The sequence below is a fragment of the Bombina bombina genome, chromosome 4 (assembly GCF_027579735.1).
Source record: "Bombina bombina isolate aBomBom1 chromosome 4, aBomBom1.pri, whole genome shotgun sequence".
Classification (NCBI taxonomy): domain Eukaryota; kingdom Metazoa; phylum Chordata; class Amphibia; order Anura; family Bombinatoridae; genus Bombina; species Bombina bombina.
This window is the reverse complement of record NC_069502.1, coordinates 268,097,120-268,116,071: the sequence shown is the minus strand read 5'-3', so window position 1 is coordinate 268,116,071 and position 18,952 is coordinate 268,097,120. Positions and strand designations below refer to the sequence as shown.

Sequence of the window (18,952 nt, the reverse complement as noted above, 5' to 3'; positions counted from 1 at the left end):
TGCAAAGGGAAAAAAACCTAGTATAAGCAGATTTTCCATAGCCGTTCTATTTTATTCACTTGATGAATTTCTCATTACTATTATGTAGTGTCAGAGTGCTATATATTTGGGACATTGAGTATAAAAGTAATACTAAACCCAATTTTTTTTTTCATGATTCAGATGTAAAGCTTAGGAGCTGACCTATTTGAGCTTCAGCACCCTGGATAGCGCTTGCTTATTATGGGCCAGCTCCTAAGCTTTACATACCTACTTTTAAAATAAAGATAGCAAGTGAACAAAGAAAAATTAATAATAGGAGTTAATTAGAAAGTTGCTTAAAATTGCATGCTCTATCTGAATCATTAAAGAAAAAATGTGGGTTTAGAATCCCTTTAAATAAATCATTAAATAGCAGCTGGTCACTATAACTAACGACTAGAGAGATTCTCTCCCAAACCACTGTAGCTCTGTGTTATAGCTCTTTAACCCTAATCACAACCTATATCAGCCCAAATAACATAATCCTTAACCCTAACCACAACCTATACTACCACAAATAAAGTAAAACTGCCTACTATCTTGGTCCCAAAACCATAATTAAGTCTAACCACAATTTTTCTGGACCCCAAAGCACAATTAACCTTACTAACCCAACATGCCCCCTCCACCTCAAACACTCTCTCTACTGCAAACACACTCACTACAATTTTTAACAACTAGTAAACCCATTATTATAATGATCATCTGTTTCGCAAAACCCCAGACTGACAATAACTCCCTCATTGCTAATATGTTAACCTGCATACACAAGTCCATTCCACATTGCATGCTCCCCACAAAACCTAACAGCCCTGTCTAAATTGGTGGGGGCAGTGTGTGTTGAGGATACTGTGATGGAAATAGGATCGCCAATATGGTTTATTTCACTGTAACAGAATCATAGCTAGGATTAGTTTTGGCTGATACAGAGACAAATAAGGTTTATTGTGGTAGGGAAGATTGCTCCGGAGGTCAACTCAACAGAAATAATCATTTCTGAATCCTTGGAAGTTTTGCAGAATTTCCCATATACAGGTTTACCTCACTTTACAGCGCTTCACTTTACAGCGCTTCGCTAATACAGCGCTTTGTGGAGCTGAAGTTCAACCTCCAAAGGATTTTGAAACGGTGCTGTATTCATCGTGAGATTGCGAGAAAAGTGACTGGCACCATATTGTTGTGCTTAGTTCACTCTGTGAACTACTCTTGTGATTACAGTGCAATCTGTGTCTCAGTGCTATAGTCTGGCAAATTTTACTACAGTAATTGTCACTATTTTACAGGTACAGTATTTATTGAATTTTAATTGAATACTGTGCTGTGCTAGTGTTAAACTATACGTAGCACCAGGGCCGCCACTAGAAATTTTGGGGCCCCTGACTTAACCATTGATCAGGCCCCCCCCCCCCCCTTTGACATGTGCAATTTTTGACCAAGTGACTAAAACCTATATGCACTGTATTCTTAAGTGTCTATTTAAACTTGGAAATGTTGTAAAGGTAGTAACATACAAAGACACAGACACACTCATACTCTGAAACACAAACACACACTCACACATAATGATTCACATATAGACACTCTAGCAGACACACAAAGAAACACACAAACACACTCAGACACAGACACCCAGACACTCAGCACTTGATTACATTGACCTGACAAGTAATGAGGTAGACAACAGTTTTGTAAAAAAGGAGTTTTAGAAAACAAAATATGAAGTTCTGATTATCTTTTTGTAAAGGAAGATGCCAACTAAATGATGACAACAGCATGCAGTGGCTGAAAGGAAGGGCCCTAAACTGCCTAAACAATAATTTAAAGGTTAAATGGTGGATTGGTGATTTGCGTAAAGGTCTCATTGGTCTCAAAGTCTGTAGAAAGATGTGAATAATCAGTAGTAAGGTCAAAATGTCCTAAAAAGGAACAGACAATGGACACACACACACACACACAAACTCAAACTTGCACATACACCCAAGGAAACACCGACAGAGACAGCCTCAGAAAACACAGAAAGACATATACACACACACACACAGAGGCACGCACAGAAAACACACAAAAACATACACACACATAGAGACAACCACATAAAACACAGAAAGACATACATACACACACCCTCACTGAGACATCCACAGAAAACACACATCCTCACAGAGACATCCACAGAAAACACAGACATACATACATACACACACACACCCTCACAGAGACATCCACAGAAAACACAGACATACACACCCACCCTCACAGAGGCATCCAAAGAAAATACACAAAGGCAAACATACACACACCCTCGCAGAGACACCCATAGAAAAAGCTCAAAGACATATGCACACACCCTCACAGACATCCACAGAAAATGCACAAAGACATACGCACCCACCCTCACAGAGAGACGCACAGAAAAAAAATACATACACACTCATAGAGACATAAAACAAAGAACAAAGACATAAACACAGACACCTACAGAAACACTCACAGGAGGAAAATGTATGCACTTTGCATCCCATAAATCAACAGTGTGTGACATGCATGATAAAAAATTGCAGAAATTAAGAGATCACTTTTTAAAGAATCATATTTGTAAATGTGTAAACAAAAATAATTCTGTGAATTCAAAATTACATTAATGATCTGGGTAGATGGCTAGATGAAGAAAAGTACTTTTAAAAGGTTGACATATGTTTGTTTTGTTTTTTCCCATTTTCCCCAACCAAGAGCACCACTTCAAATATAGTGTACACATGTTCCTATCTGTCAGCTGCACTTTTGATTTTGAAAATGTTGTACTCTATATGGTCTTGGTGGAACTATAATCTGTGGTACTCATACCAATAGATCTGGTTAAATGCAGGATTTAGGCTTGTTGGTATGTATTTCAAAATTAAGTCAGCTGTAGTGTAAACTGAACAGTTTTAAGTTAACCTGTCTCATTTCAAACACTGAGCAATCTTAGTATGAGTGTATTTTATGCAGATGTCAAAATCTTAGATAAAATTCCTCCTTGCATCTGGAAAGTCCTTGCATAAAGGGGCAGTAAACTGGAATGTTATATATATATATATATATATATATATATATACTGTATATATATATATATATATATATATATATATATATATATATATATATATATATATATATATATATACACACAAATGCATATCTGCCAAAAGGGCACCTACCATGTGTTTATTGAGGAGGAAACATTTCTGCATGATTTTAAATATAGAATTTCTACAGCATTGTCAAATAATCATAAATACACCGCTGCTAAAAAAATTGTTTTTATGGACCCCTGGCCCCACCATACAACTACTACCAAACTGAAGTTACAATCCAAAAGAAATAAAAAACATTTGCTAAGTAAGTCCTACCTCCTCTGCAAATGAAAGTGATCTGCCGTCTGACTCAGGCACACACTGTACAAACAAAGTGCCAAGTCACACTGTGCATAGTGGTTTAGTGCACACTCAGAGATCCCCTCAAATGCTAATACTTTACTCCTTGTAATAACATTTCCCATGCTCAATTAGCACTCTGCTGTAGTACCCACTGGTGGCTGCCAAAATGTAAAAAAAAAAAAAAAATTTTTTTTTTTTAGTTCTTGCCTCATGGGGCCCCCCTGGCTCATTGGGCCCCTGACAGGAGTCACCCCTGTCACCCCCTGATGGCGGCCCTGCGTAGCACTATTGCACTGCTAATATATGTTAGTTCAAACATGTTGTCAAGTCTTTAAACACATTGGCAAGTGGAAAGAAAGCTAAAACTGCCTTGTTTCACTTTAAGGTGGTTTTCACTTTACAGCGGGGCTCCGGTCCCTAACCCGCTGTATGAGCGGGGTATACCTGTAATAGAGACGGCAATAGCTGTTACAGACTTAAGAGCTGCCATTTGCTTGAGTTCCTCCTCAACTTGTAGCATTCCAAAGGCTAGATTCTGAGTGGCATGCTAACTGTTGCGCGCTAGTGAAAGGGGTTTATTGTGGCTCTTTGCACGAAGGAAGTAGCGTGGGTATTACAGGTTGAAAGTAAATGTGCTTAAATAAATTTAACGCATGTCGGGATATTGTGACTTAAGAACTCTTGTTAACTGTTACACTCGACTAAAAAGTTGCACAAAGCACATCAAAATTGTATAAGTTAGAATCATAATAACACTAATATAATATCTAATATAAAGTATTAAAACAATGGTATAAAAAAGTTATAAGAGCTCAAAGAAATTAGGTCTTATAAGGACTGCAAAGGGCTTTAACATAGAGATACATACATATACATGGCTAAATGTGTATCTGAAACATTAAAGAAAATGTATGAGTTTCATATCCCTTTAAGCATAGATAGAAAACAAAGTAACGTATCTTCATTGTTCCAATATACTCTCTTCTCCAAGGCTTTAAGCCAGGGTGCACTTAAAAAATGTTTACAAGTTTTATGTAAAGGCACTCACTGTGATACAGTATCCATATACAAGAAGGTGTATTAACTGTGTAGGTTGAAGATGCAGTTGAAGGATTGAAACATTACAGGAAGACATTATATTCCACCTCGACAATGCATTGAAGTGAGTGCCTTTCATATTGAACTTGTAAACAAATATATATATATATATATATACTGTATATATATGTAGAGAGAGAGAAGATAGAGAGAGAGACAGACAGACAGATAGATAGATAGATAGATAGATAGATAGATAGATAGATAGATCGATAGATAGATACATAGATAAATACTATGAGGCCTATTTATCAAATGTCTGTCGTACTCGATCGGGTTGATTTGTGGCGATGTCTGTCCGCATGCTCAGAGCAGGCAGACAGGGTTATGGAGCAGCGGTCTTAAGACCGCTGCTTCATAACTGCTGTTTCTGGTGAGCCTGCAGGCTCGCCAGAAACTCGGGGCCTCAAGCTCCATACGGAGCTTGAAAGATAGGCCCCTATATATAGATTTATATGTGGGTGGTTGTATGCATACACACATATACACACACATACACACATGCATAAATATAGTTAGATACAAAAGTAAAAAGGGAAAAAATTGTAACATATATACACTTATTTCTTTATATTCTTTATTTATTATAAATAGTAAATATTTACTGCACTTTTTTACATGAAACATATTGCAGCATCTGTTGCCGATAGAACCGGCTACGTACAGATAAAATGTGACTCCTTCCATCACCTCTAAGACGAAAGTCTGATCTCAGTTCTAAACGTATTCTATCTAAACCCCTAATTACCCCAAATTGATGGAATGTATATTTTATGTTTTACCTCACTTGTCTTGTGAGGGAAACAGAAATAAATAACACAATTTGTCATTTCCCTGCCATTGGGTTATATGATACAATTTGTACATTTTTTCAGTGCTGGAGGATTTCTAACCCCTTTTAATGCAGATGCATGGAGCAAGGATCAGGATAATGTTGGGTAATCCCTTCCCTGAATGAGGTAAAGGCAAGACCACTTTTTCAGTAAGATAAATCATCCCACACATTAAATGGGATTTTAAAAGTTGCTAAACATAAATTATTATTAAATGGAAACCCTAATACAATGCCTAGTCAATCAATAGATATGGACTTTCTAAATACCTTACCAACACCCCCACTCAAAAATTAAATTATAATTTAGATGTACATTAAACATATACGACAAAGGAAGGAATGTTTTGTTATATTACTAAGAAACTGAAGAAATTGTGTTTTTTCAAGTTCATTGAAAACTAAAAATAATTTCAGAAAATATAAACCTCTTGTGCTTGCAAAAATGTAGAGGTTGCCTCCAAAGTAAAAGTGAGGTATGGTATTGCACTTTGATTGACAGCCATATAATTAATATATTTGAGTCAGATTTTGGATTTGGTGTCTCTCGCCTATAATTAAGAATGCCAAGAAAATCCATTTTTTTATAAAATGTGATTGAGTAAACTTGTAAAAAAAAAAAAAAAAAAAACATAAATAGACAACCACCAAATATTACATTGATGAAGTAATTATGTGATATTAAAAGGTGAATGGGGTTAAAAATTAAGTATCAAACAAATCAACCCTCTCAAAAACAATAATTTTACAGCAGGGCACAATTTGGCCTACAAACGTATGTCTTTACGCTAGATAAGTCTTTTCACACCTGCAGCATCAGCAATGTTTATCTGTCTATGATGGATCTGATTGGCTCACACACTAGCCACTGTTTTGTTTACAAAAATGAAAGATCAAGAAACATCTCTTCTCATTCATTTTGTTAACATTGTCCCATTTACAGTATAAGCTATGATCATGTCAGGGTCAAACAATGTGTAAACTTAGTAATTGACATGGGCTTGGATGCATTTTTTGATAATTGATTCAGACTCCTATAGAGCTGTAAACAGTTTGTAGCTTCTGACTTTGGAATGCTATCTGAGTATCAGGAGCCAGATATGTTTTGTCAGCAAAAACATATTCCATCCAATCCTGTCCCGCACATCCCTCAGCACCGTGGTATCATCCGCGTACTCCATGTTTTGAACCTTAACGGAGCAATATCCTTTGTCTTTTAGTCTCTGTATTGCAGGTGAACCCCAGACTGGGTTGGTAAACTGAACAGCACATCCATATTGTCCAAACATTTAAGAAGAATACCATGGGAAGGAACACTCCTTTATGCAATATCAGGCTTCAGATAATGAAAGGCACCTGTAAAAAAAGAAAAGAAAGATGTTTAGAAGTTTTAAAACCACTTCACTCTAAAAGGTCAATCTGAGCCATAGGTTGACACTGTCATATGTAATACTGAGATATCAAAGAATACATTTAATATTTTTATTCCTGGGACAAGTTTGACAAACCCCTCAGATTCTGGGATCATATACATTAATGGCTCTTGAGCTGACTTGATTAAAGACATGTGTTTTTAATATGGGGCATGCCCGTGGTTATTGCATGTCGGGCAAACCCTTCTGTTTTACCTAATGGCGGTCAGGTCTTATGTCTCGGAATATAATCACCTCAAGATGTCCTTGACATCACTTAAGAAAATAATTATGCAACAGATGTTTTTGCAGCGAACAATCAACGAGTACCGGAGACAAAAGAGACTCAGTGAGAAAGAAAGAGTCATCAAACTTCTGTTGGAAGCCACAATGTTTCTTGTTTTCTATTTTATCAGATTTAAAGTCAACTTACTTACTTCCAAAAGAGTTTGACACTTAGATAGGAATAGTTAAAACTAAAATTCAGCTTTGGAAAGAAATACCATGATGGAAATGATCTTCAAAGTCACAGTGAACTTTCAGCCTCTGATAATTTCTTTATAGATTAACTACAAATACGGAAATATAATGTGAAAAAAACTCCAGAATAAATCTATTAAGAAACTGATGGTATCTCATGTTTTGTTTTTGTTTTTTCAAACTACACAGTAAGAAAATGTCTTCCAGTGTATTCATGAGATGAATGAATGGCTATCCATATAATAGGTACTTATCAATTAAATTAAATTCAAACGTTGTCACATAAAGGTACTTTACAGGTGATTTGAAACTTTGTATAGGTTTAACCTCATTTTGCAGCAATCTTTCAGAAGTCCTTTCCCTGCCCAAATCTGGGACACTAAAAGTAGTTTTTCTGTTTAATGTTTGTACGTTTATATTCAAATCTGCAATTTGCTTTGCATGTTTGTTTGTTTTTTAAATTTGTATTATTTATATGTGTGTTTGTGTGTTATAATATTATCATTAAAATTTGCTTAAAGGTACGAAAAGTCTTACATTTTCCATTGTGCTTTTAAACTTGTATTACTATGTGCCCTTTCTGCTTGACAAACAATAAAACCATTACATTACCCATACAGCATTATATATATATATATTATAGCACTTTAAGACATAATGACCATAAAGTATACTTTATTTTATATTGGGTTGCCTGTGACTAAATGATAGTAAAGAATGAGAACAATGTAAAGCTACTGAACTACATCAGTACAAGTACTTACTCTGACCATATTGTCCATACTGATATCCTGTGACAGGCTCCATGCTATATCCAGAGGTACTGTAGGTTGCCGGGCAGTAGGACTGTGATGTTGATAGACTGTCCAAACCTTTCATGTGTTCTAGTCTCTGGCTGCAGCTTGCAGATACAGCTGTTGTGGGTTCTAGACCCCCAGTTAATGGTGATAAGGCATAATCAGTCTGAGGCTGGTGAGGAACTCCACCGTGATTAGTCAGGAGACCCATTACCTAGAGAAAAGAAGACAGAATTTTAAATAAATTTTTTATTTTATTTATTTATTATGTTTTAATATTTGATAAGTAGAACATATTTTGTATAATTCTAATAAAGAGATAATAAACGCTTAATAACACAATATTATTCTGTAGGTTGTGTATTGGGGCATCAAAGAATTTTACTGTACAAATATTCGATTACTCTCAAGTCGGAGTTCACTAAATTATATTACAATTTTCAAAGAACAATAAAGACAATGGGGCCGATTTATCAAGCAGCAGATCCTGCTTGTTCCGTACGAGCCTTCAGGCTCTCCGCAAACAGGATTTAAGAAGCAGTAGTCTTAAGACCGAATCTCCTTAACTCGTCCACCACCTCTAAGGTGACAGACAGCAATCATCCGGATCAGATACGATCGGATGATTGACACCCCTTGCTAGCGGGGTGCAATTATAAATGCTGACATGTGTGCTGTCGGACGTATTTAGCGATGTCGGGCGGACATAATTCACTACATCGTTTGATAAATCGCCCGACATCTGATAAATTGGCCCCAATGAGTTGATTGCTTTAAATGTTTTTGATTGCTCAGGATGACATCCAGTGGGAAATTCTTACTAAAATAAAAGGCTAAACATATTTAACCTTTCTCCTAGTGAAATACATTATTCAAACATTTTTTTTCTAGGGTGAAAATTTCCTCACTTGGCCCTTCTTGCTTTCAATAAATCTAAAAAAAAAAGTTGATGCTGAATTTGCATGAGCAAGAAGCCCCTTGGCGATTCCCTTGCTGTGTTGTGTTCGGGTTTCGATGCTTCAGGAATCTACCTGCTCTCAATTACCAACTTAATAATTTGATTTTCCTGCTTGTGTCTGTTTGAAAGCTAAAAAGGGAAGTAGCCCCAGGCTTGAGGACCCTTGTATTTTTTTTGTATTGACCTTTTCACCTGAACAGAGAGTTAAGGGAAGGACACAGTCACCTCGGTCTAATCCCTTTTACAAAGTTAGTAAGTATCTACTTCACCTTGTTTCCTGTTTTAGGCAAATATTGATTTCTACTGGGAAAGAGTAAGTTTCAGGATTTGTAGGAGCAGACTGCCAAATAAATCACTTTGATTCACCATATCATATATATATATATATATATATATATATATATATATATATATATATATATATATACTGTATATGTATAACAATTGTGCTATGTAAAGGTGATATTAGATGCTGAATGTAATAAATATGAATATACAGTATCACTTTATGATGACATTTCTACAAAAAACATAATTATATATATATATATATATATATATATAGTATTTTCAAATAGGACTGCACTCACTGGATTTTAGCATAAAAACTTATTTTATTGTGGTATATATATATAAATTCCAAGTTTTATACAGTGGCAGAAGCTATATTTATACCCTCATAGGGGTGACATACAGTCTGTCCATAACCACATTAGTGTTCTATGTTGCATAGCTACTAGAAAGAGCTTGCAGCCACAAGGGGGTGCTGTGGTGCATAGCCACAGGCAGGCGCTATGTAAATAACTATGTGGGGGGCTGTGGTGCTACGTGCATAGCCATAATGAGGGTCTTGAGTGCATAAATACACAAGGATCCACATGCACAGCAACAGTAGAAATATGGTTAAGTGTCGCAAAGTAGAAATACCTGTCACAACAACAGGACACAGGATCCTGGTAATTGCATACATGTTTCTAGTGCTTATTTTTTCTTTTGGTTGAAATGGAATTGCTTAACAGCTTAACAGCAAAACAGTAATATTTTTTTACACAGAATTAATTACAATATTTATCTAATATCTCTTATCCACATTAAAGTGTCTGTCTACATTATTATTTAATATTAACATGGCTAATTATGCCTAAAAGCTTTCCAAGTCTCCACTGAATGGAAATGTCTACTTATACACATCTTTCTGGGAACCAATAGTTAAATGTAAACTACATTGCAATAAGACATGCTTGATGAATGCATTACACCATTTTCTTATAACACTTTAATATCTTTTGAATGGGACAGTCTACTCGAATTTGTTATTATTTAGAAAAAGATAGCTAATCCCTTTATTACCCATTCTCCAGTTTTGCATAACTAACACTGTTATATTAATACACTTTTTACCTCTGTGATTACCTTGTATCTAAGTCTCTGCAGATTGCCTCCTTATCTCAGTGCTTTTTTACAGACTTGCATTTTAGCTATTTAGTGCTTATTCATGAATAACTGCAGGAGTGAGCACAATGTTATCTATATGGCACACACGAACGAGCAGTGTCTTGCTGTGAAAAGCTATACAAATCCCTGAGATAGAGGCTGCCTGTAGGCGCTTAGAAAGAGGCAGACATTTAGAGGTTTAAAGGTTATAAAGTATATTAATATAACAATTTTGTTTGTGCAAAGCTGGGGAATGGATAGTAAAGGCGTTATCTATATTTTTAAACAATAAATTTTTGCAGTAAACTGTCCCTTTACATTGGTCTCTTTCCTGTGGCAAGAAGGTTAATATTTAGTGACTGTTAGCATGTATTTGTTCTGTTCATATTTAACCCTGACATATGCATAGCGTGTAATTTACAGAAGCTCTCTCCACAGGAAGCTGGACATATTGTCCTGAAGATGTCCAGAACATTGCTCTATTGTGATGTGAAACAGATGCAGCCCAGATCCACATTTCTAAGAAAAATGGTGCCACCTGCTCTTTACTATTCCCGATGCACAGAATGCCTCAGAATTCCTTTACTATGTTCACACGGGCATGAATCAACCGATGGCAGCTTCTAGACCTCATAATGGAATATGGATATCTCCATCATGTGTGTTTAATCTGCTTACACGTCTTTGGGATTTCTCCTATCACTAATCCTATTAATTTTTATCTCATCCTCTGGAGACTGCACATGCATGTTTAGGGAATCCCAGTGTAAGAAAAAAGATGAGGAAATATTTTCTTGCAAAGGGAAACATAGTTCAATAGATTGATTCGCTTTAGTAAAGCTGACAGGAAGATTTTTGCCTTCCAATAAACAACATTTATCACATTTTGCTAAAGGTTATTGCTTATGTTACAGATATTTTTTTTTATATATATGATACAGTAGAAGACATATTTGCAGCAAAAGGAATGGAAGTAGTGTGGTTTTATCGCAGGCTTTGGAAAATCACAAAAAGTGTCTATTTGAGCTCAAGAGTTGACTTGACACCTCATTAAAACTGGAGCTTGTTTTGACAGTTATTACATGGTAAAGAATTTGGAATAATTGTTTTGCTAAGGCTTATTAACACCAAGGAAGTTATAAAAGAGGAAACATTCTCCAGCTTCACTAGTTCAATTGTAAACCTTCTGTGAAGACCCTGCAGTCTTCTCAAGAGTATTACATTGTATTTGCATCCAGCATGTATAGTGAAATCATACTCAAAACATTCCTGAAAGTGCAGCATCTACACATGTCAAAAATATTGTTTATGCACGACAAAATGTATAAAGCTGTTTAAATTTAAACTAATATGTATTTTCTACTTCCTACTAATCTTCACTGGTTGATAAAGACAGCTGTTTTTGTTTTACTGGTAGAGAGAGACACACCTCTGTAATTATCAAAATAAAACATTAATTTATTCCAGACAGGAAGATGAGTTAAAAATAGAAAGGAAAAAAAAAATGACTACACTGTCCATTTAAAGTTTAAAAAGTTTTAATTTTGGTGCTGAATTTTAATTATATTTTATAGCTTGCTTCAGATTTTTGGTAATATGAAAATAGATCACTTTGGCAAGAACTATGTGAAATTCTTTTTGTTTATTTTATTGAAGTTTTTAAAACATTTTTCAAATAGTAAAATGTAGGAATTTGAATAGTATATAGGACAAATATTCTAAATTGCATTGTAGGATTATGGCTTTAATCATGCTTTTATTATAGTCAGGACATCATGGATGCCTCAAAGCCCATCATAGTTCGTTAAGTGTCCCCAGATGCTGATGAGTAAACCAGAGGGATCATAAGCCGTTTATCACTTTAACTACTTTTGCAGGTGGTTGTGTTGTAGGGGATTTGTTGATTGTAATTTATTGTTACTCTGAAAAGAGGGGTTTCCAATCTACACCCTTGTGCACTATTTTTAACAAACATATGGCAGAAAACAATCTTTTCCCATTTTTTCTACAATCAGAAATGACCCAAAGCATTTTGTGGTTAAAATAGACATTGGAAATGGCATCTGATTCTACTCTGCTCCTTTTATTCTTTTGAGGGTATTTAAACCTGGCATATGTTAATGTGTCTTCCATCTTCTACTAAAGCTTTTAAAAACTCAAGTGGAAAAATAAAGATCTGGTATTTTTATGTCGAAGAAACAACAATTTAAATATATCGGCTATTTTTATAAAATTGTATTGAAGTTAAAAATGTGCCCACTTATCAATTAACTCTTTCACTGCTTCTAACATTAATATATCCTCACATTGTAAGAGTTAAACTTCTCTATATTCATTTCTTTGATTTCAGAAGTCATCTCTAGAGGTACAATTTAGTTTTTTTGTAAGGTCACAAAAAAGTCAAATAAACACTGAAATATTGAACTGATTTTCCAGTGTCTTTGCCAACAAAATATACAAATAAATAACTTCTCTGTGGGTTTATTTTATTCAAAAATAAAAATTGCAGGACTGCTAAATTATGCAATCATTTTGGACTTCCTGTTAATAAGCAAATAGAAATCAATGAAACATATTTATTTTTACTGTTTGAAAAAAAGGTTTTAATACCCTGTATTATATATTTTATTTTGTGCCCTAGGCATTAATGTGTATTTGGCTACATTTTTCTTTCCATCCTTTTAAACATCCAGCCCTTTGAACTTTATATTTTCACAGATTTATCACTGTCTAGCAGAAAGTTGCTACCATGTTCTCATGATGCAAACTCACATTGAGAAGAAGGAAGAGACGTTAAGTTCTTATTTTTGCTCCCCTTTGTGCTATTAAAATCTCATTTTCTGCCTATTAAGATGCCCTCTTACTGCTAGAGCTGGGCTGATGACTGTGTAATTGGGTATAATTGTCTTTTCACTTTTCATTTATGTCATTCTGAATATCCTTCTGCTTCCTCTCTGTGCTGAGAGGAAGATGCGTTTGGGGAGGATACAGAGCTGTGAAGATGCCCCCACTTAGCTCCACAAAGAAGTCTGATTTTAATTATAGATTGCATGCCGTTCTGTGAAACTATTAGACACCTGAATATCTCCCCCCACCCGCCTTGTTATAATAAAAAGACCTCTGTTTAGACAGACATTAGCAATGTCAAGTTAACCTCAGGCAGATGTGGACCGTACTAAATTCAACCAACCTTTTGACACTCAATTACCAACTCAATTTATTTTGCCACAACTCCCAAATACAGTCCCTTCCTCTAAATGAAAATTAACAGAATAATTATGACTTCCAAAAATGCATAAAATCCTGAGGCATAGTCGTTCTGATAATTTAGTGATGTCTGTTTCCACATTACCGATCACTAGTTAATGTTCTCATACATAATAATGGCAAATCTTACCATTAAATAATGTGTATTGACTTTTCTTGATTTATCAAACTCATTGTGATATTATTACATCTAAGTAGAAAAAATAAAAGAACCAGAAAATATAACAAAATACTGAATACTACTATAGATGTTTGAGATCCATAATTGGTAGGGACGATTTCCTGATAAGAATAGCAGGTAACGGTCTAGAGGCACTTGCTCTCGTGTGAGACACTGACTGCTCAAATTATAAAAATGTTTTAATATATTCTCTGAGGAACAGTTAAGTAAAAATTAAACTTTCAAGATTCAGATAAAGACTGCAATAAACAACTTTCCAAATGACTTATGTTATCTAATTTGGTATCCTTTGTTTAAAATCATCTTTATGTAGGCACAGAAGCAGCAATACATTACTGGGAACTAGCTGCTGATTGGTGAGTGCACATTTATGCCTCTTGTCATTGGTTCACCTGATGTGTTTAGTTAGCTACAAGTAGTGCATTGCTGATCATTCAACAAAGGATACCAAGAGAATAAAGCTGTAAATTGGGAAGAAGTTTAAAATTGTATGCTCTATATGAATCATCAAAGATATAGTTTGGATGTTGCGTCCCTTTAAGTACAACCAATCAGAAACTATATTGGGGAATGTAAGTAGATGTATAATTGTGGGATAGTGAGTGCATGTTAGTGGTTACAGTAATGAGCAATACTGGACCAAAAAGTCAAAAATTGTCTATTTAATTTAACTACACTAACTGTATAAATCTGGCCCTGGATATCATAAAAAGTCTGTCATAACCCAGTACCTCACAAGTGACTATTATTTTTAATAAATCTATTGCTTCTATCATTCAAATCTGAAACCTTACAATAAAAGCGACATTTGCGTCCGAATTTCCCTCCTCAGTATAAATGTACTTGGAATACAGAATAACCACCATATTAAAGGTAAAGTATAAATTGAATATATGTACGTTTGTATGATGTGTATGAGAAATGCCACAGCATCTTTAACTGTACACATATGTCATCATAAAGCAAATGGGGATAATAAATTCTGCTTATATATATCAGGCACATAGCTCTGCAACAGCAATGCCAGATTAAAGCAGATAATACAACAGCGAGAACCTTTAGCAATATAACTGTCATATACAGAAATATGTACTGTCGAAAAAATCAATACCATATTGTTAGCTTATACAACTGTGAGAAAACACATGACATGTTTGTTCTTGTTGCTCTATCTTTCTCTTTTCTTTTTTCATGACTCAGGTAAATGTAAATTACTATATTTAATAGCTAGTTTACATAAATGTTTGGATATTCTGCCCATTATATTTATTCCTTTAGGTTATGTGTAGTGTGGATACTGTCAATTTTAATTATATAACAGTCTATGTTGTTTTGGGGGGAGAATAAACACTTGAAAGAAAGCCTAGGAGTTATATCTTTTGAAGTAGCCAGTGTGGGGGTGGAAAAGAAAAAAAAGGGAAGGAAACTTGCAAAACAAAATCATGTGGCTCATATAAAGAACGCTTTATGGTTCGAATTTGGCAATTTCTTTCCTTCTTGCCTCAGGTGCTCAGCCTGTTTGGTTCTGGCATTCAGCTAAAGGAATGAAAACACTTCACTGACCTGAGGTGAAAGGCCGTTGCCAATGGCGGGGTTCATAGGGTTGGAAGGTCCGGATGAGGGTACAAAGCTGTCTGTGTAGCTGGAAAATCCATGCCGGCCGCTGGGCAAGCAATAGGCCGAGCTGCTCTCAGGATTGGAAGGGAGGCTGCTTTGGTGAACACTGCTCGGAGGGAGAGGCTGGGGCCTGTGAACGGTGTTGCTTGGATCAGATACAGCTGGAATGAGAGTAAACACAGAAAACCATTTAATGCTTTTATTCATTGAATCCAATTCTGTAGAGACATATCTATGAACAATTGGTTCCCAGCATTAACAAGTCTCATATATTTTGGTCATGCTGGTGGAAAATGTGTCCCTGGACACATAATAGATTATGAAATAGACTCCTTAGGAAGACAGGCCTAGCAATATTAAAAATGTATTCATTAATGTGTACAAAGTCTGAGAGTTAGTCCCTTCATATATCTCTGATATCAGATAATCATTTATATGAAATTAATATTATTAGGGGTTTTCGGTCAGGGGTCAAGTCGAGCGGGAAAGCATGGGAATGGAGTTCCTGCCTTATTTTTGCAGGTGGAACTAAGTTCCCTCTGGACAGAGAACAGAAAGCTTCAGTAAACACTGCTGCTGCTGCTGGTGGGAGGAGCTGGAGCACAGTCTGGTTAGAGGGATAGTGAGATACTCTACTAATGGGCAGTAACACTTCCTACAATACACTAAATGTAAGACTGTCAGTTGTCCTGCTGTGTTATCAACCCTGTTATGAATATTATCTTTATTATCTTTTATTACACATGGTGCTTACATTTCTGTGTGGCTTGCTCTGTGGTTATTTAGCTCCCCTTAGCAGAAATAGTACTATTGCACCTTAAATGGTTGAGACTATGTGACACAGGAGGATTCTAAGGCCCAAAGACAACTGGCAACCATTCAACCCTTCACTGGATTTAATTTGCTTTCATTGACCAAAGTGTATCTATTATATACATATAAATACAGTGTGTGTGTAATATATATATATATATATATATATATTTAAACTTTAGGGACAAATTACGAGTGGCGCACTAACAGTTATGCACGAGCGATATTGGGTTTATCTCAGCTGTTTGCGCACATCAGATGTATTGTTTATATTACAAGTTGAAAGTAAACGCAAACGCTTGAGCACAATTGAAGTTAATGTGCATCTGAATATGTATTTATGCATTTATATGTGTAATAACTGTATATATGTATTTATAGACTTCTACAGGGGGGATACATTAACATGGTTATGATATTCTAACTTGGTTTTTTTGCACGCATTGCGTTAGCCCGCAAGTCACAAATTTTAAGTTTCAGTTTATAATATGAATGCTACCCAAAGCATGCAAAAAACTTAATTCTAGTGGAGTTAGCGTCGGAGCTTTAAATACCGTTCCACTTGTAATGTGGCCCTTAGCAAGAAAAGTTGCAGGTCTGTGAAATGGTGTATATTCAGCATGCTACATAATATAGGTATGTACTTATCACTCAAAGGAACAAAACCTCCATCGGAATTTATTTATACTCAGATATGCAGTTATTTAGAGGAGCATGGAGTTGAGCCCTCTCCATGTATTCCAAATTAAATTACATGAATTTATCAATATGAAGAAAGGTAGATTTTTAATAGTACTACTATAATATAAATTATAAATCTTGTGTCAGATAAATAATGCAGAAAATAAACGAGGGATTTATTTAATGAAGAAAATAATTTGATACTTTTAATTTTCCATGACTGTGCCACATAGAATAGTATGGGTTCACATTACCTAGCTGTTTTGTTTAAAAAAAAAAAAAAAAAAAGAATATAGCAAATTACAATTTCATAAGCAGCTATAGAATATAACAATCTCTAACAATATTTGTTCTCTTCTGATTATTTTTCCTGTGTGTCTAAATTTATCTTTAGCATTACCTTGTGGTATGGAGGTTGGCTGGTAAGACGTTTCAGATAACTGGTAGGTGGGAAGAGCTGGCATTGCTGCAGGTGGGAATGCCCCTGGAATTAGGTGATTAAATGCCATAAGTTGATTGGCTCCTGCTTGCTTCCTCCATCTAGCACGACGATTACTGAACCAGACCTACAATACATATATTAAAAAAAGAAAAGTTTAACATAAAAGGTTCATACCTGTTTCCCTCTTTAATCTAAATGCCATTATTTCTTCTCTCATGGGAATAACTTTGAAGTGGTTACTTTTCAGAAACCAGAAGGAGCAGAATGGTTCAGCATCTGAGATATTATTTAAGATATTCTGAGTAAGAAGATACAGCCCTGTGGGTACAGTTTTGACCTCAACAGAATTCCTAAGGCTTCAACTGTAGAAGTAGCTTGTAATTCACTATATCCTAAGCCCAACTGGAATGCATATGTTTGACATAAAGGAAGGAAGATCTCATCAATTTATTAAGACAAGGTGCATAATTTTAAACTTTACAGAATTGGTATATAAGCCATATGGAGCTCTCATGTTATGTATGTATATAACTGGGGCAGAAGGATATAGGGCCCTGCTTCCTTACAGTTACTAAGAAAAGAATGAAGCATCTAATCTTACCATGGCTATATCATAAAATGCACAAGTAATATATGCAGACTATGCAATGGTCTTACTAATGATCGCATAACTTCTTATAAACACTATGTTGAATAAACTATCGACAGTTCACATAAATATTTAAATTTAGTAAAAAAAAGGAATTAACAGTAACCAGTAAGTCTGCTGTTTCCCATTAAAACGTAATTGACATTGTTGTTTTTGTGTACTGGCACATAGGAGAAGTCCAACTCATGAGCAGCAAGCATTACACCTCCAGCGCAGAACACAGCTGATAACCGGCAGGTCAGCAATTGCCAATTCTGATTGGCTCACCAGGGGTGTTCTGCTCCAAAACTACAATGCTTGTGGCTCCCACGGTAGGATTTACCTATGAGGAGGTATGTTATCAAGGGTGAGTAATACAAACCGTCTATGTTCTAGCAAATTGGAGCATGTTATTGTTACTTTAGAATGTTTCTTTAGCTATATTAAACTTTACTAATCAATATAGACACATATTTTGCAGAATTTCTAGAAGGATTTAAGGGTTTAGTAGTGATCCTTTTAAATAACAAAATCCATATTTTACCATTCTAGAATCCATATATTTATGCATATACTATATCTGTCCTGACTGTCAAATCCTGATGTAAGTAAAGATTTAGGATACCATTGCTTCACTACAACACGATAAACTATATAGAGCATTGTTTCTTATGCTGCCAACACCAGCTGTATACATGGGCCTCCAGAGATCAATAGAAACTGTAATAAATAATGCAACCTAAAATAGTGGTTTAACCTCTTCACTGCTGGTGTAAGAGTACAGAAAGCACAGCCCTCCTACAGCAAAAGAGGTTCATCAGTGACTGACAATGATATGCCACTTCATGCTGTGCTCAGTAAAAGTCCCATATGTT

The 18,952-nt window shown here is 35.3% G+C and overlaps 1 protein-coding gene across 4 annotated transcripts in view; it reads right to left on the bottom strand.

Annotated features, from left to right (window-relative positions):
* Positions 1-5,095: 5,095 nt before the first annotated feature.
* The window catches only part of PAX3 (paired box 3), a 77,737-nt gene continuing 63,880 nt past the window's right edge, over positions 5,096-18,952 (bottom strand). For all 4 annotated transcript variants that reach the window (XM_053709962.1, XM_053709963.1, XM_053709966.1 and 1 more), the window contains exons 6-9: positions 17,408-17,573; positions 15,460-15,674; positions 8,024-8,270; positions 5,096-6,723 (exon numbers count right to left, since the gene is read on the bottom strand). In XM_053709962.1, the coding sequence (XP_053565937.1) occupies positions 6,689-6,723; positions 8,024-8,270; positions 15,460-15,674; positions 17,408-17,573 (663 nt within the window). In that variant the 3' untranslated portion in view covers positions 5,096-6,688. The remainder of the gene's footprint in view (positions 6,724-8,023; positions 8,271-15,459; positions 15,675-17,407; positions 17,574-18,952) is intronic.